At 37.4% G+C, this 19,393-nt stretch overlaps 1 protein-coding gene and 2 long non-coding RNA genes across 10 annotated transcripts in view; 1 reads left to right on the top strand and 2 right to left on the bottom strand.

Moving 5' to 3' along the window:
• The window catches only part of LOC146073839 (protocadherin alpha-C2-like), a 198,460-nt gene that overhangs the window by 13,103 nt on the left and 165,964 nt on the right, over positions 1 to 19,393 (top strand). Inside the window, exon 1 of one of the 7 annotated variants that reach the window (XM_083181362.1) lies at positions 2,375 to 4,856. The exons of 3 other annotated variants lie outside the window; for them this stretch is intronic. In XM_083181362.1, coding sequence (XP_083037488.1) covers positions 2,517 to 4,856 — 2,340 coding nt within the window. In that variant the 5' untranslated portion in view covers positions 2,375 to 2,516. Of the gene's footprint in view, positions 1 to 2,374; positions 4,857 to 12,616; positions 15,116 to 19,393 lie in introns of those variants that run through there. 3 more of the 7 variants (XM_083181354.1, XM_083181363.1, XM_083181355.1) reach the window with 3 other exon arrangements.
• LOC146073843 (uncharacterized) overlaps positions 1 to 19,393 on the bottom strand; it is a 49,788-nt gene that overhangs the window by 15,864 nt on the left and 14,531 nt on the right. The gene's annotated exons all lie outside the window — the stretch shown is intronic.
• Positions 217 to 13,928, bottom strand: LOC146073844 (uncharacterized). Its single transcript, XR_014473323.1, has 2 exons — positions 12,545 to 13,928; positions 217 to 2,718 (listed from the first exon to the last, which is right to left on the bottom strand). It is a non-coding gene; the product is annotated as an uncharacterized LOC146073844 (long non-coding RNA).

Genomic DNA, 19,393 nt, shown 5'->3' with positions numbered 1-19,393 from the left:
GGTACATAGATTATGACATATGTTCTAACTTTAATTGTGTAGATACTGTATATTTAAGGGCTAGAATAGTGAGTAACGTAAATGACTTAAGTTTCATAACTACTGTGTAGTTAATATGCAATACAGATTTGCTGGTGGGCACATTGCACATACAGTATATATGTGTGATATAAAAGTAAATGGGGATGTCATAAGAAGTATTCCTCTAACATCGAGAACATTAAGTACAGTTTTATTTCAAAGATACAGTATTCAAACATACAGTAACAAACAATATAACTTAATTCGATCCATTGAATGGTAATTTGAACAGTTGCAAAAAGATTTACATCAAACTGTGTGGAGTCTAGAACACACCACATTCTGCATGAAGAAGACTTTACCAAATGCATACCAAATATCATAAAAAAAATAAATGCTCATGATTTAACATATGCAATTTGACTACATGTATATTCATATTCCAAATGATGGAGAAATAGGTTTGTGTGTCCAAAAATTCTATTACAAGTTTTCTTGTTGATGATGATGACTGTAGCATCTTAGCACTATTTACATCTGTGTGCTAAACATAAAAAATTGTACATGTACAATTGTTGTCTAAACAAACTTAAGCCATGGTTACTTTGTTTATGATTAATGCTCAAAATACAAAAACAGATTTACAGTGAGAATATATCTAAATAAATGTGACATTTGTATAGTTTTCAATGTGGTTTTGCCTAATGTTTGTAAGGATCCCAGGTCTCCAAACCAGCATTGTGGTTTGCAATCTGCCGGTTTTAAAACATTTGCTTTGATATATGTATTTTACATTTTGAAAACAATGATGCTCTCCAAACATGTGGTTAGAAAAATAAAACATTTTTAATTTTAAGCATAAGTACTAACATACTTTGTAGTAGGCAAAACTCTTGTTTGCACTGGGGGTGTGTTGCATTAATATGCAATTGAGGTGATGACTATCAGCAGCTTTTTTTCATTAAATAATTGAATATAGACTTCTTTGGCTGATAGTCCTTAAATTAGCAGAATATATATGTAATGCAGTTGCAGCAGTCTGTTTGTTACTTTTATGCCATTGCAATTTGGACAACTGCAAGATAGACGGTTTTTTATAACTAGAAATATCTGATGTTTGCTAATTTAATTTTTATCAGTATTTGGCTTATATTTTATGTTAAAAATATAATGGTTGCATAATTTTAATAACCCTCTTAAAACACTCTGTGTGTATATCACACTTCATTATGCACAGTTATTAAGCATGTGTAGTTCTGGCCCTAAATCACAGGATATAGGGCCCCCTAAATCACAGCCTGAATGACAGATTGCAGCTATTTGGGGTGTGGGTGGTCATGGACATAAAAAGATTAAATTGCACACATACTGTAGACCAGTGGTAGGAACCTGGCGAACTGGGGTCAATCTCCGGACCGCAAAGGACAGAGATGTGGACTACCTACACACTTCTGAAACTGCAGCTGTCAGACCCGACGCACGTAAAGTCTCACAGCCAGGGCTGACCCAGCCACTTCCCCCTTACTGTGTCAGCCACATTACCAGTCAGCCCTGCCCCCAACCACCTCCTATACATGTGGGTCTCCGGAAGCCACGGCCAGCCCAAGTGAGTCTCACCGTGCGGAGATTAAACACTCCCTTCCCATGTGAGTTATTTAGCAGTAATATAGCTGCCTGGGGGGTAATTGTGTGCCAAGGTGCAGGTTACACATCGCCTAGTGAGCAGACTGCAGGTTGACAGGGTCAGGGGTGAGTGCATTATGCAGGGTGACATTTTCAGCACTAATGCCTGGGGAGTAATTGTGTGCCAAGGTGCAGGTTACACAGCACTAGTAGCCACACTGCAGGGGATGACAGGGGATGACAGGGTCAGAATCTAGTATCTTGTGATGTCATCCAGATAGTAGTGGTTGGCCACAACCCTTTCTCAGTGTGTACCAATTTTTGCACTTCAGATGTGTTTTGTGGACCTCAATCAAAATAATTAGGATTATTCGGACTCCATTAAAATTACTTGCCTACCCCTTTTATATAAGAAGCTACAAACCAGTTTGCGTGCAGCAATATTCAATTGCAAAAGCTATGCAACATGCTTTATTGTATTTTATAAAATGCTTTTTTGAAATACATAACATCATTTGTAAAATAAACCATCATCACTGTTACACAATTACAGTATACATAAAATGAAAGAAAACAAAGGATGAAAATGAAACCTATAACTAATTTGACAAATCTTGATCATAGTTTAAAATATTTGTACTTACATTAGAGCTGTTCTTGCAATATCAATATCAGACACTAGATGACACTGCACACCAAGTTATAGCACCAAGTATAAGAAGAAATACATTTCTCCATTGTTGACAACTGAACATCTTGCTGTAGGGATGTCGTCCATGATAAGCTTTCTTTCAATGCTGTGAACCTTCAGAGAGAGTGAATGTCTTATTTACTAGAGAAATTATTACCTTCACAACCATACAAATCAAGAAATGTCCAGTCCAAATCAGGATTATCCAGCAAAGAAACATTTGGTGCATTTCTTATTGCTGCAAATGTCCTGGGATGTGGTCCTGAGTCAGCTGCATTATATCATTCCCGAGGAATCCAAGCACGGCACCTTTGTTGGAAGAATTGCTCAGGATCTGGGACTGGAGATAGGTGAGATTAATTCCAGAATGTTACGTATTGTGTCTAGAGACGAGAAGGAATATTTCCAGGTTAATCTGCAGAATGGCATATTGTTTGTTAAAGAAACATTAGATAGAGAACAGCTGTGTCCAAATACACCATTCTGCATTATTCCTCTGCAGGTGATTGTAGATAAGCCTGTGCAGATGTATCGTGTTGATGTAGAAATAGAAGACATAAATGACAATAGCCCATATTTTTCTTCCATTATGAATAAGATAGTGATGTCAGAGCTCAGACCAGCAGGATCTCGTTTCCCTCTAGAAGGAGCAGTAGATCCAGATCTTGGAACAAATTCTGTGACAAATTATGAGATCAGTGCAAGTGACTATTTTGCATTGGATTTTGAAAAATATATGAATGAAATCAGATCCCTAGAGCTTGTGCTGAAGAAATCCCTAGACAGAGAAAAACAGTCTGTTCACAACCTCACACTTACAGCTTATGATGGAGGAAAGCCAAGATTAAGTGGCACAGCACAAATTGTCATTTTTGTTGAAGATGTTAATGACAATGCCCCCTCTTTTAGTCAACCATTTTATCAGTGCAGTGTGATTGAAAATGCTGCTAAAGGAACATTGGTGATTAAGCTGAATGCAACAGATCTGGATGAAGGGAAAAATGGGGAAATATTCTATGAATTTAGCAAAATGGTCAAAGGAGATATAAGAAATGTATTCAGCCTTGACAAGCTCACAGGGGAAATCCAAGTAAAGGATGAAATAGACTTTGAAACAACAAACATGTACAAAATTCAGGTTGATGCTATTGATAATGGAGATTTTCAAATGGTTGGACATTGTAAAGTTTTAGTGACTGTTGTGGATGTTAATGACAATCCTCCTGATATGACAGTGACATCACTATCAGTTCCTGTCCCAGAGGACTCACCACAAGGAACAACAGTAGCTATTATCAATGTACATGATAAAGATTCAGGTTCAAATGGAAAAGTTAATTGTTATATTTCTGAGCATGCACCATTCAAAATAAACCCAGCATTTACAGGGGACTTTTCATTAACTGTGAATGGAAAACTAGACCGAGAAACAAAATCTCAATATGAAGTGGTTATTACTGCAAGAGATGATGGATCACCACCTCTGTTCGTTTCAAAAACTCTTAAAGTTGATATAAGTGATGTAAATGACAATGCGCCTCAATTCTTACAGCCTGTTGATGTCATCTTTATAAGGGAAAACAACCCACCAGGTTCCCATGTCTATACAGCATCTGCATCTGATCCAGATATCAGTCAAAATTCCTTTATCACATACACCATCAGTGACAGCACCATTGAAGGCATCCCCATATCATCCTATATCTCCATCAATCCAGAGAATGGGAAGGTTTTTGCTTTGGTATCTTTTGATTATGAGCAAGTTAATTATTTCCAGTGTCACATAAAAGCCACGGATGCCGGTCTACATCCACTTAGCTCTAACCTTACTCTACATATTTTCATTCAAGACATTAATGACAATGCGCCAACATTTTCTCCGCTTTATTCTGAAATCACAATTAAAACTTTTAAATCAGTCCAACCTGGATATATTGTCACCAAAGTGAGAGCTGTAGATTTAGACTCTGGATACAATGCTTGGATGTCATACAATTTTAAAGAACCATCAGGAAAATCACCATTTGTCATTTCTCAGCAAACTGGAGAAATCTCTTTAAAACGTCAATTTATAGATTCCGATAGCGAAGAGTATAGACTGGTGGTGGTGGCTCAAGACCATGGAGAACCGGTTATGACAGCAGTGACACAAATCATTATCACCTTGGTGGAATCTGAAGAAGAAATTCCATCTTACAATCATGAGTCTAAAAGTAACAGTGATGAAATATTTTCTGATGCAAATGTCTCCTTGGTGGTTGCCATCTGCATCATCTCAAGTATATTTCTCATTACTTTAATTGTTTTCACTGTTTTAAGATGGCAAAAATACAGAGATGAAGTTAATGAGTTGAAAGAAAATTATAAGATATGCTCCAATACTGGAGGTAGTTGGATGTATTCCCAACAAACCCAATACAGAGTATGTTCAAACTCACTCCAAGGAAAAAATGACCTAATTGTCCTAACTCCAAATAACCCTCAAACTCCAGGTGTTGAAAGTCTTGTAAACCAATATAAGGTAAGATAATATAGATTTTCTAAAAATATTTGAAACGAGCCTATAATGAAATGTTTCACATTTTTGTTCAATAAAACATTATATCATAATTATTTAAACAATTTACTGAAAGAGAGAATAACAATCATATTTGTTCGGTGTCAATATTGATTTAAGATTGAAGTAAGTTTTTGAAAAGTCCGTCAAATTTAGAAAAAAATATTTTAGTAAATAATGGTATCATGAATAAATGTTAATACTTTTCATGGAAGATTTACAACCATTTTGAAAGCATCAATAAAAGTCCTTGATATTATTGCTAAAATGCATAAATGAATAATCATCATTATCATTGCATCATGTAAAACATATTACTGTAGATTTACTGACAGTTATGAACAAAGCTGCAATAGCAGATTTACATCGCTTAAGGATATACAATACATAAAAAAAGATTATTCCAATACCGTTTACCTTTCATTTTTGTAATTATTTTCATATTGGTTTAAACAGAAGTCAATACTTGAAAAGATTTGTAAAAAAAAGACAAAATCTATTTAATTGTTAATATTTTTAGATTAATGTTTTTTCACATGTTCGCCTAAAATTATTTGACAGCAAAAGGTAATATAGGCAATTCTTATGATCAAACAGCATTATATATCTTTTTATGTCTCATTGGTTTTTAAATTCTGAGTGGCACTGTCATGTTTGGGATTTTTTAGGATATAATGGTATACATACTATTATGCAATTTTTAGGATATTCATTTATTAATTACAGACACATTTTCTTGAAAAAGGCACCGCAGCGTGCCGAAACGCGTAGATTCAAGTGTCTGAATTTTAAAGTCAGCCGAGTGTGGAGCATAGTGGTTGCAGTGTTTGGTACCATCATTAAGCACCCGGGTAACATCTGATGTGGTATGAAGGCTGTCAATACCGTGTTCCTGCTCCGTTGTGATTCTAAAGAATAAAGTTTTGTGATTTTACCGTGGCTATCTGAAGTCATATTCCAGAGGGAAAAGATACCTTTATGGGAGTACACAGAGTTTGTCATATGTAAGCATACATGTGAGCATCTTTATGCATATGCACGTGTGAGGTGACCCCATAAACTCACCCTGGGATCATTTGGAAACTGTCTGGGTACACCGTTTTCCTTGATTCCTGTTTTCACCATAAAGGGGAAATAGACTTTTTCTATAGTTTCAATACAATCTTTTGTCCCTGTTTTTTTCACATGTACATGGATATTTGGAGTACTTGAGACGGATTGGAACCCTGTGAATTATCTTCAATAATACAGGACTATACCTATAAGCGCACGTGAGACTTCTCTTGTTGTTGTATAGCATTATTATAGCATTTCTATAGACTGAATAATCAGGAGTTTTGTATTTTTATATTTATAATATTGTTTTTATTTTGGAAGTTCTGTACAGTAATCCGTTTCTTGGAGAATATGGTTTCATATAGAAAATTGAATACTTTTAGTAGATGGCTAACTGGGCTTTTTTTGGAATGGATATTTAAATGTATTTTCTTAATTTGAATTAAAAAAATTAAAAAGCACATTTATGTAATTATTATGAAAGTAATGCATTTTGGGCCTGATTCGGAAAAGTACGCTAATGCAGCTGCAAGTGGGATTTTCTCTGCAATGCAACTGTTGATATCAGCAAGTGAAGCTGCCACCCAGAAATAAAAAGAGAAGACAACCAGAGCAAATTTTCACTTAAGTACATGTAGACAGCCTATACCCAAGAACATGAAACGTTGGGATTAAGGCTGTGTTATGGCCACGCTAAAAAGACCCGCCATTTATTACGCAGATGCCACATCAGATACGCACCCTGAAAATCGCCATAAAGCACCTGCATTTTTATAGTCACCCCCAATACCACCATGCTAGCACCTTAAAATTGTCACTTTTTGTATATTTACTTTGCATTGCATGTGGGGTTGCACTGGCAGCATACTTCTCTTTTTGATGGGTGGACAAAATTGGTGGCGATGGTAACTTTCTTTGCAGGGTTATTTTGTTTTCAAATGTGTTGACCTCAGTAAGAATAGAAGAGAGTTTTTGTGTGCTGGAAATGTGCATGGGTGCATTAGGTATATTTTTGTCATTAGAGCATATCTGTTAACTTTGTTCATTCAGTAGCGGTAGACCAGTTGTGCAGTAGGAAGGATTTATTGTAATTCATCCCTATTATTATAATCTCTCATAGACCCTCTACATAAAAAATAAAATAGCACATTTGATCTTCTACATCCTTTTATAACATGGTCTTCTATGTTTGCAGGAAGCTCAGGTGACTTTCATTATATACTTACATACAGTATACTGGGCCTGATGTTAGATGTGAATAAAATGTACTGTATATTGCTCAAAAGTGTGTATATTTAGAAAAAAAAGTGTATATTTCCCTGAAGCATTGTATGCATCTGCGTATGCACTTGGGGGTCAATTTAAAAAAACTTCGAAAAATGAAAAGAGCGATGTTGCCCATAGCATTTTTTAAGATGCAATGTTGCTATGGGAACCTCAACTTTACCTACACCTCTGCACTACCTACACCTCTTTCTGTCCACGTGAAATGTAAATTCAGTAGAATATGTGCTCCACAATTGGTTATAAGGGTGAGGTTGAAATGAGAGACAAGTAAAATCAAGTTCAACATCTTATGAATTTTTGAATTATGGTCATGACATACATTATGAGACCTGTGAAACAGGCAAAGCTATAATATTCAAGTAAGAGATATAATCTTCAATTCATGCAAAGTGCCAAAATAAAGAACTCTGTGTCCTTCAGCATATGAAAGTTGCAATTGACTCCATATTCTTCCTACATCAGTATTGCATGAGCCTAAATGGACTACTCTGTGTTGTTGGGAATCCTTTTGCTTCCACTATCTAATGCTCAATATATGACTCTTGGTTTTCCTCTATTACGCCTCAATGCTATCATTCTAATGATCTGATTCACAAATAAACAGGGCACATCTAGATGAGACGGAAATAATACTGTATTAACTAAGGCTGTTAGAGCCAAAAAGCACTTCAAAGAAGAAAAAAAAAAAACATAGACAGTGTTTGTAGGTGACAATAAGCGAAAGTCTCTATGATAGTATCTTTGTGTGGTATGTGGTATACACTGTATGGTATATACTTTGAACCATATCATATATACATGTAACCTACAATATAACCAGATATAGTACGGTAGACATGTAAGCCATTTGATAAAAAATACACGGTACTTGTTTCCTATCTGGGCGCCCAGGTTTTCTACGTACGGCACCGTAATGAAATCGGATCGCATCGCATCGTACACATACACGATATTGAACGATGCGATGCGATGCGATCCGATTCGATTTCCCATAGGAAACAATGTGAAATGGCTCAATTTAGCCAAATTATCATAGGAACAATAGTAAATGGGCCAAAAACACCCCTGAACATTGAAATGTCCCCCCAAAAGTAGTTGACGCCACCCCGCCATCAACGTGAACCCGAAGCGTGGCGAGCGCAGCGAGCCCGCGAGGGGCGGCGGTACGGGTCCTCCGACCTTTTCATGCCCTACTATCCACTAGGGCGTGGAGTGAGAATAGAATAGTGTGGCGAGCGCAGCGAGCCACCGAGCCCGAAGCGTGGCGAGCGCAGCGAGCCCCGCGAGGGGACGCGGATACCTTCACAGTTATACGCGTCCCCTCGCGGGCTTCCCAGGTGTCCATGGCGACGCGGACACCTGGGAAGCCCGCAAAGGGACGCGTTTACCTGTGAAGGTATCCGCGTCCCCTCGCGGGGCTCGCTGCGCTCGCCACGCTTCGGGCTCGGTGGCTCGCTGCGCTCGCCACACTATTCTATTCTCACTCCACGCCCTAGTGGATAGTAGGGCATGAAAAGGTCGGAGGACGCGTACCGCCGCCCCTCGCGGGCTCGCTGCGCTCGCCACGCTTCGGGTTCACGTTGATGGCGGGGTGGCGTCAACTACTTTTGGGGGGACATTTCAATGTTCAGGGGTGTTTTTGGCCCATTTACTATTGTTCCTATGATAATTTGGCTAAATTGAGCCATTTAACATTGTTTCCTATGGGAAATCGAATCGGATCGCATCGCATCGCATCGTTCAATATCGTGTATGTGTACGATGCGATGCGATCAGATTTCTCTACGGAGAATAGCATGGTGCGCAATTAACTTAGCGGGCGCCCAGATAGGAAACAAGTACCAAATACACTAAAAGAAAGAGCATAATCGCATAAACATTACATTTTAAAATCCTAATAAATAAATGCATTTAATGGTGCAAGACATCTTCATGGGCAATTGTAATGAGTCATATTACACCAGAGATTAAGGACGCCGGCTGAGCTGTGATTTTTTCTTAAGTGGCAATCATTTACAATGCATGGCTTTGACTTTCAAATGATTTCCAAAAAGTCTGAGTTTAGTTGTAATCCTGCACCTCTGAGAAACGTGGACGCTATTATATGCGCTCAAAGATTCCCTTGTTCCCTAAAATTCTGAAAGATGATACCCTAGTGACTTTGGTAGAAATGAAATGGTAAGAAAAACATTGGTAATGCCTGTATTGACCAAATAATTGAAGTTGTTAATGTTTTATGAACAACAGGGATTATGGTTATGTCAGCATGTAATCTGAGGGAAATATATTATCAACAAAGGGCAACATACAGTAATGGTAATGTTCATACCCCAGTATTCTGATGAATGCATATTTATTTGATGTGTAAGACCTGAACACCCAGTTTTATCAAGGACAATCCAGCAATAACTTTACTGATCAGGATTTTATAGTTGGATTGCAGAGTATACATAGACAACCAAGCAGTGGAAGAACTTGATATTATCAAATAAATCATCCTTCATTTTTCTATCCTCAATAAGAATAGTGACAAAATAAAGACCTTTGTAGCATTGAGCACCAAGTTTTATGTGGCTCTATAAAGTTGTGTGGCACATTTCTTCACTTTTATGTCATCATTCATTCATTCCTTTAGAATGCAGTGTAAAGGTGAATTGCTTCTTAATGACACTGAGTAATAACATTAACATTGTCTCTTGCATGATGACCAGGAACAGAATAAGCATTTATTGGCTAGGTATACTTTCGTATACTAGGAATTTGTTTCTGGTTACAATGCAACTTCCAAGAGACAACATAACAGGGGGAGGTATACAATACAATATGCATAGACAATGTGGAGCACATTGCATACTACTTTACAGTTATTGGTATCGTGGGCTTGTTCAGGAAGTGGACTGCTTGGGGAAAGAAGCCTTTTAAGCTTCTAGTTGACTTTGCATGAATGCCCTGAAGCGTATGCCAGATGGAAGGATTTTGAGTCGAGGCCAGGATGGAGGTGGTCTTCTATGATTTCTCAGGCACGTTTCTTGACTCTGGATTGGTACCGATTATCTTTTCTGCTATCTTCACCACCTGTTGTAGCCTGCATCTATCCCTCTCACTGGTGGATCCAGGCTATGATCGAGGAGTTTAGCACAGACTCGACAATCACAGAGTAGAAGAGGAGCAACAGTTCCTGAGGGACGTTGAACTTTCTGAGTTGCCACAAGAAGAAAAGTCTCTGCTGTGTCTTTCCAACGATGGCGGCGCAGTTGATGATGCCTCCATACAAAGTCCATGCATATTCTTATGATTAGCATGATCCTGATGTTAGCTATCTGCTTTCTGATTGACCAGATCTTTACCCATTTGAGCAATTATGGGCTTTAGTTGAATTATACCTTACACAGCATGTTACCCCACCATCAACCAGGCATTAGTTATATAACTTTAATGTGGAAGAATGGTGCTGAATTATTCACAATGCTACATGTTACACAATTATTGCTGATGTACTGTAATAACAACTATTCAGGCCAAAGGCAATGCAGTAACAGTAAATGTCAGAAATCAATATTCTGTATGTTACTGTCAGTAGATTTACACACATCTTTATATTAGGGTAAGGCAACAATGTATATAAGCACTTAATCATGCAAAGACTCAGGGCCTTATTCTGGTTCACTCTTCTTGCAAATCCCTTCTTAGATGGACAAAACCATGTGCAATGCAGGGGGGCAGATGTAAAATGTGCAGAGAGAATTCGATTTGGGTGAGTTATTTTGTTTAGGTGCAAGGAAAATACGGACTGCTTTTTATTTTTAAACTGCAATATACAGTAGATCTCACTTTGAAGAAATCCCCACCCAAATCTAATTCTCTCTGCAAAATTTACATCTGCCCGGCCTGCAGTGCACATGTTTTTTTCCATCTAAGAAGGAGTTTGCCAGTAGGAGTGAACCAAAATAACCCCCTCAGTATTACATGGGTTTACAGACATGACAAAAATGGGTTAATTCAAGTTCACTCACAAAGGACATTTGGTTTGCTAGTGGAAAAAAACCATGTGCACAGCAGTTAGGGCCGATGTAACATGTACAGGGAGAGTTAGATTTGTGTTTTATTTCGTGTCTGTGCAATGTAAATACTGGCTGCTTTATTTTTACATTGCAATATAGATATCAGTTTGAAGTACAAACTCCACCCAAATCTAACTCTCTCTGCACATGTTACATCTGCCCCACCTGCAGTGCAGATGGTTTTGTCCATTAGCAAACCAAATGTGTTTTCCGAGTGAACCTGATTCAGGTTCAAAGTTACTAACAGTGAGAAAAAATTAAAAAATGTTACCTATTAGATCACTATCATAACACACAGAACAAAATTGCCTTTTTATAATTCCATAATCCCTTATAAGTGGCCTTTACACTTTCCATTCTGCATATATAATATAAGCCAAATAAGAAAATTTGACATAATGTTTCACTCATTTATGATTCAAAAATTACATTGGAAATGGCTATGAAATAATTTAAGGTGTAAAAAAAACTACATGGGTGACCTAGGGTCCTTTTGGAGACCTATTTTAAACAAATTCATATGTGGAAATAATGGGAATGTGGACTTAAGATGTTTTTTAAAATATCACATTATCCATCATTTTAATTTACTAATATATCATTTGCAGCGGTATATTGAATTAAAAATGATTTTTGCAGTCAGTAGAGGTGCTATATATAAGACAGATTCATGAATGTATAATGTCTGGTAAAAACAAACAAAAAAAAACAGTTAAATAGGGTTTGAAATTTCAATAAAAATGCATTCAAATTTTCCACAATATTAGAAAAACTACTAAACCAATAACATAAATTGGTATTACTTTTAGCATATACTGAAAACAGGACCTACATTTTGCAGGTAGTAGAATACAAATGAACCAACTAGCAATTTTGCTTTAAAGATTGATATTATATTACTGAAACTACAATTATTACTTTCCCTTTAGGAAAATGAGTACTCTTTAAAGCAATTACATTAATTCAGTACGGAGATATCACAATTTCAATAGACTATTTGAAATAATGCAAAGATACATTATAATATAATGTATATGTTATTGCAATTAATAAAAACATTTCACTCTGGGCTCTGAAACTTCAAATAAAATATTGGGATGTACCACTTCAAATGAATAGTTGACACTGTAAAATGAAATATTTCAAAATAATATAATATCTAGTGCATATTTGTTATTTGACTTTAACCATAGATATTTTTTAAGGGAAGAAAACACAAATAATTTTAAATAGATTTAAAGCACTTACATCAACGTTGTTCAAGTTGTAATATTAAAATCAGACACTAGATGACACTCCACACCAACTTATAGCATCAAGGAAAAGAAGAAATACATTTCCCTGCTGTTGACGACAGAGCATCTTGCTGCACGGATGTCGGCCATGATACAATTTTTCTTCCACGTTATGAATCTTCAGAGAGAGAGTGAATGACTTATTTACCAAAGAATTTATTACCTTCATCATCATATCAATCAAGAAATGTCCAGTCTAAAACAGGATTATTTAGCAAGAAGACATTTGGTCCATTTCTTTCTTCTGCAAATGTCCTGGGATGTGGTCCTCAGTCAGCTGCATTATATCATTCCCGAGGAATCCAAGCACGGCACCTTTGTTGGAAGAATTGCTCAGGATCTGGGACTGGAGATAGGTGAGATTAATTCCAGAATGTTACGTATTGTCTCTAGAGATGAGAAGGAATATTTCCAGGTTAATCTGCAGAATGGCATATTGTTTGTTAAAGAAACAATAGATAGAGAACTGCTGTGTCCAAATACACCATTCTGCATTATTCCTCTGCAGGTGATTGTAGATAAGCCTGTGCAGATGTATCGTGTTGATGTAGAAATAGAAGACATAAATGACAATAGCCCGGCTTTCACCTCCAGTGTGAATACAATAGTGATGTCAGAGCTCAGACCAGCAGGATCTCGTATCCCTCTAGAAGGAGCAGTTGATGCAGATCTTGGCACAAATTCTGTGACAAATTATGAGATCAGTTCAAGTGACTATTTTGCACTGGATTTTCAAAAATATATGAATCAAATTCGATCCTTAGAACTTGTGCTGAAAAAATCTCTAGATAGAGAAAAACAGTCTGTTCACAACCTCACACTTACAGCTTATGATGGAGGTAAGCCAAGATTAAGTGGCACAACACAAATTGTCATCACTGCTGAAGATGCTAATGATAATGCCCCATCTTTTAGTCAACCATTTTATCAGTGCAGTGTGGTTGAAAATGCTGTTAAAGGAACATTGGTGATTAAGCTGAATGCAACAGATCTGGATGAAGGGAAAAATGGGGAAATATTCTATGAATTTAGCAAAATGGTAAAAGGAGATATGAGAAACACATTCAGCCTAGACAAGCACACAGGGGAAATCCGAGTGAAGGGTGAAATAGACTTTGAAACAACAAATATGTATGAAATTCAGGTTGATGCTATTGATAATGGAGATCTCCAGATGGTTGGACATTGTAAAGTTGTAGTTACTGTTGTGGATGTCAATGACAATCCTCCTGAGATGACAGTGACATCACTATCTGTTCCTGTATCAGAGGACTCACCACAAGGAACAACAGTAGCAATAATTAATGTTCATGATAAAGATTCAGGTACAAATGGAAAAGTTGTTTGTTATATTTCTGAACATACACCCTTCAAAATACACCCAGCATTTACAGGAGATTTTTCTTTGACTGTGAATGGTAAACTAGATCGAGAAACAAAATCGGAATATGAAATTGTAATTACTGCAAGAGATGAGGGATCACCACCTCTATCAGTTTCCAAAATGCTTAAAATTGATATAAGTGATGTAAATGACAATGCACCTCAATTCCTACAGCCTATTGATGTAATCTTTATCAGGGAAAACAACCCACCAGGATGCCATGTCTACACAGCATCAGCAACCGATCCAGATATCAGCCAAAATTCCTTCATCACATACACAATCAGTGACAGCACCATTGATGGAATCCCCATATCATCTTATATCTCCATTAATCCAGAGAATGGAAAGGTGTTTGCTTTGGTATCATTTGATCATGAACAAGTGAGCTATTTCCAGTGTCAAATAAAAGCCACAGATGCTGGTCTACATCCACTTAGCTCTAACCTTACCCTAAATATCTTCATTCAAGACATTAATGACAATCCACCAACATTTTCTCCGCTTTATTCTGAAGTCACAATTAAAACTTCAAAATCAGCCCAACCTGGATTTCTTGTAACCAAAGTAAAAGCTATAGATATAGACTCTGGATACAATGCTTGGATGTCATACAATTTTAAGAATCCATCAGTAAAAACACCATTTGTTATTTCTCAGCAAACTGGGGAAATCAGTTTAAAACGTCCATTTACAGATTCAGATAATGAAGAGTACAGACTGGTGGTGGTGGCTCAAGACCATGGAGAACCGGTTATGACAGCAGTGACACAAATCATTATCTCCTTAGTGGAATCTGAAGAAGAAATTATATCTTACAATCATGAGTCAAAAAGTAACAGTGACGAAATCTCTGATGCGAATGTCTACTTGGTGGTTGCAATATGTATAATCTCTAGTATTTTTCTCATCACTTTAATTGTTTTCACTGTTTTAAGATGGCAAAAGTACAGAGATGAGGTTAATGAGTTGAAAGAAAATTACAAGATTTGTTCCAATACTGGAGGTAGTTGGATGTATTCCCAGCAAACCCAATATAGAGTATGTTCAAACTCACTCCAAGGAAAAAATGACTTAATTGTCCTAACTCCAAATAACCCTCAAACTCCAGGCATTGAAGGTCTTGCAAACCAATATAAGGTAAGATAAACTAGTTTTGAATTACTGTAGTATTTAAATAAGCCCATTGTGAAATGTTTCATCTTATCTCAATATTATATAATCATTGAGTCTTAAAAAACAAAAATAGTTTTCTTAAAGAAGTAATAACAAATACATATATTTCAGTTACAAATTTAATTTGAGGTCCAAAAAAGTCCTTTATATTAAAAAAAAGTTTTTTGGGGGAAAAATTGCATAATAAAGTAATGTTTATTAGTTGTTAGATAAAAATACACTACTTTTTCAGGAACGATTATATAAGTGTACAGCATAAATAACAGTTCAAAAGTTTAAAATATTTATTTCATTACTTATACAGTAAATCAAAATAAATTATCTACATTATAAATATACTTTGCACTACATATTAGATGTCATTATTGTGACATTTAGAAATAAAACACTGTTCTACATTGCGAAATGAATATCACTCAATCCTATTTAGTGTATTTCATACAAAAATATTCTGTAAACTCTAACAATATTTGACCAACAATTTTAATATCTGGATTTTTTTTGTGTGGTTTAAACATAAATTTCAATTTAAAAACATATTTCATAAATCTGAAAATACACCAATTCTAAGAATGAAGAAGCGATTATGTTATATACTCTATAATATTTTTAGTCTAATATATATTTTAGATGCAGTTTTTCCACCAAAAATTACAAATTAAGATAACATTTAGTAAATCGCTTCTAAACTACTTAATAACTAGAGATTTCTTTATTTTATCATTAGAATGCATTTTTCCATTTTCTATACATTTATATTTTATCAGACTAATAGAACCTTCCTTTGTTAACATATTTGATTAAATATATTTTTATTTGATTTACTTTTTGTAAGTAAAATATATAATAAAATTAAAAGTACATTTATACAATTTGCTATTAAACATTTTAGGCATTTAGTGCAAAATATAACTACAAATATAACTATTAAATACAACATAAGACAAAATGATGCTACCAATTTCTATGATTTACTGTACTATGCAAAATTTTTCTTGTTGCAAGATAATTGCTTTAAAATGGAGTCTCTCAAAGTTCAAATTTCCCAATACTTGTTCTATGTAGCATCTGTCAGAAGCCAGCTAAACAAATGGCGATTTGTACCCCACCACATGCAATAATGCCGGTTGACCTGCACACCCACACCAGCCATAAAAAATCGACTTCACCATACTACAAAGTGTTCGGAAGGAATGGGATATTACTGTACAAACTTTTTGTGGTACAGTAATGGAGCACACATTAAAACTTTGTAATTTGTCTTAAAAAACATGATTACTTTTGCACCAGTACTCATTGGGTTTACTTTAGTTACGATAAACTTACGTAAACAGTCATTGATAATTATACATTGTCACATAGTTACATAATAGTATATGCTGAAAAAAAGATGTACGTCCACATAACCTTTGGTTAGAGTGTGTGATCTATTTGTTATATCCCTATATATAATTGTGTTATATAAATTTGGGGAAATTTACTAAGGAAATACACCTATTTTAGGCTTATTAGTAGGCCTTTGTAGGCAAATACAACTGCCTACATGTATTTTTGGCATTTACTATTCTGATAATGCGCCAATTCGTATTCATATTGATGGCACATTCATATTCGTATTTAGGAATACAATGGGCGGTATTCAATGAGGCTGATTCGCCAGGTTTTTATGGCGATTTTGTTCTGTAAGGCGAATTTCTGACTAAAACGGTGAATCACCCTATTCAATGACCAGATGGCGAATACATTTCAAGGTTTTTTTTGCCATGATTCACCGAGTAGCAATCGCTATCTTTTTATGGTGAAGTGGAATGTGAACTTTTAAAATAAAGTGTTTTGTTTTTTACAATTGGTGTCAAAAAATCTGGAATTTTATTCTGAGGAAGGGCATGCTATTTTTATTCATGTGCTGTAATATGAATATATATATATATTTAATTTAAAAAAAAATATATTTTTTTATTTTTTTTTACACAGACCAGCCAGCAGGGGGCCGGAGCGGAGCCGCTCATTAGATATTCATATATTCACTTCACCTGATCATTACATATGCATGATCGGGTACAGTGAATATACCCGGTCCCCTGCTGGCACCCCCGGGGGGCAGCCTGTGCTGCCTGGCGCCCGGGGAGCCCACCTCCCCCCCACAAACGTTCTGGGGCAGGCAGGGAGACTTCCATCTCCCTGCCTGCCATCGTCCTCAGGCTCCCTGCGGCATCCGCCGCAGGAGCTTAAATTCGCCAGTCAGGGGCAGCGAGCCCCTGACTCGTTGAATACCAGAGCCGACGAGGCTCCGGAACGCAGCGAGCAGTGGTGAATGTGCAGCGAATCCTAAACAGGATTCGCTGCACGTCGCCAGTATTCACATTGAATACCACCCAATGTATATGCCATCAGCAGAATATGATTAGGAATCACCATTCATTCGAAATGGTGCAAATGGAATAGGGGATCCCTGTTTTTTTTAAACAAGCTCCAGGCTCATAGGCCGGTCCTGGTTCCCAAAATATGGGAGACAAAATTAGTAGGGATTCCCCATATTTCGAGAACCAGCACCAGGCCCAACCAGCCTGCACGGTAATGCCACAGCTGGGGGGAGACTTTTTATGCAAGTCCCCCTGGCCAAAGCATTAATCCTCTGACCAGTCAGCCCAGGCTGGGATCTTGGGGAAGTGGGGACCCCCCAATGAAAGGGTCCCCCCTCCAGAGTTACCCCTGCTGGGCTGAAGTCCAGGGCTGTCTCTCTGTGCAGGCTGCTGAATCATATTTGAATTTAGTGGCCATATATATACACATGTAGCGTCTGTCATCTTTTCTCTGCACCCACCAAAACCTCCCCTCTGGTGAACACCGGCGGATAGGGGCTACCTTGAACTGGGATGCGCGTTTTTCTCACACGCATGAGCGTCCCAATCCTTCGGCGGCGGGGCAGCGGCATCCTGCCTGTCTCTGCTGCAGGGAGATGGGCAGGGTTAGGGGGGGTTGGGGTGTCGAGGGGGTCCGCCGGCGGCGGTGAGGACCCTGGGGGAGTTCCGTAGCCACGGGCCATGTGAGCGTCTCGTGCACATGCGCCCCCAGCAGGAGCTGGCGGCTGGCGAAAATTTCACCAGCCTCTGCCTGGATAAAGAAGGCTCCATCTGTATGGCTGCTAAATACAAATCCTACAGCATCGGCCAAATACGAATTAGTAGATATGGCAGATTAGTAAATCCAATAAATTTTTATCCAACCTTATTTTAAATGTATTTATTTTGTCTGCCGACACCACCTCTCCAGGAAGAGAGTTTCATAATTTCATTGCTGTGACTGTAAAAAATAAGTTTTTCCTTCTAAGGGCACAAAATATTCTCTCCTCTGGTGTAAACGCATGCCCACGTGTAATAGTCTCTTTCCTCAAAGTAAAAATGGTGCTTGACAGTTCATTATATTGGTCCCTGATATATTTGTTAAGCATTTCTCCCCTTAAACATATCTTTTCCAACGTAAACAATCCCAATTTCTCTAGTCTGTCTTGATAGCTTAAGTTCTCCAACATTTTATTAGCTTGGTGGCTGTTCTCTGGACTTTTCCAGTTCTATAATGTCCTTTTGTTCTTTGGAGACCAAAATTGCACTGTAAATTCTAGATGTGGTTTAACCAATGCCTTGTAAAGTGACATAATTAAGTTTGTGCCCCTTTTAATACAGGCTAAAATCCTGTTGGCCTTATTTGATGCCACATGACACTAAGCACTACAACCCAGTGTGTTGTCAATTTGGACCCCTAGATCCTTTTCCAATTCTGATTCACCCAATGCCACCCCGCTTAGATTATAACTAGCACAGTTATGTCTACCAAGATGCATAACCTTGCATTTATCTACATTGAACCCCATTTTACAATTTTTTCACCCACTCATATAGTTTATTTAGATCGCTCTGAAGTGTGAAGAAATCCTTGTCTGCTTTGATCACCCTGTACAGCTTTGTGTCATCCGCAAAGATGGAAACTTTTCTGAGTAATCCCACCCCTATATCATTAATTAATATGTTAAATAAAATATTCCCTATCACTGAATCCTGTGGTAGAGATGAATCTATCCTTATCCTTGCTGGCGATCCGCCAGCAACACGGCGTCGCTATCTGACTGAGACGCGCGTGCGTCCCCCACGCACGCGCGTCTCAGTATCCGGGCGGCGGGTCGGCGAGGCGGACGCATTACTGTCCGCCTCCCGCTCGAGGGGGCCCAAGGAGGCTGCGGGGGGG

The sequence above is a fragment of the Crinia signifera genome, chromosome 4 (genome assembly GCF_055691185.1).
Source record: "Crinia signifera chromosome 4, ASM5569118v1, whole genome shotgun sequence".
NCBI classification, from domain to species: domain Eukaryota; kingdom Metazoa; phylum Chordata; class Amphibia; order Anura; family Myobatrachidae; genus Crinia; species Crinia signifera.
The sequence above is the reverse complement of the archived record's forward strand: the minus strand, read 5'-3'. Positions and strand labels throughout refer to the sequence as shown.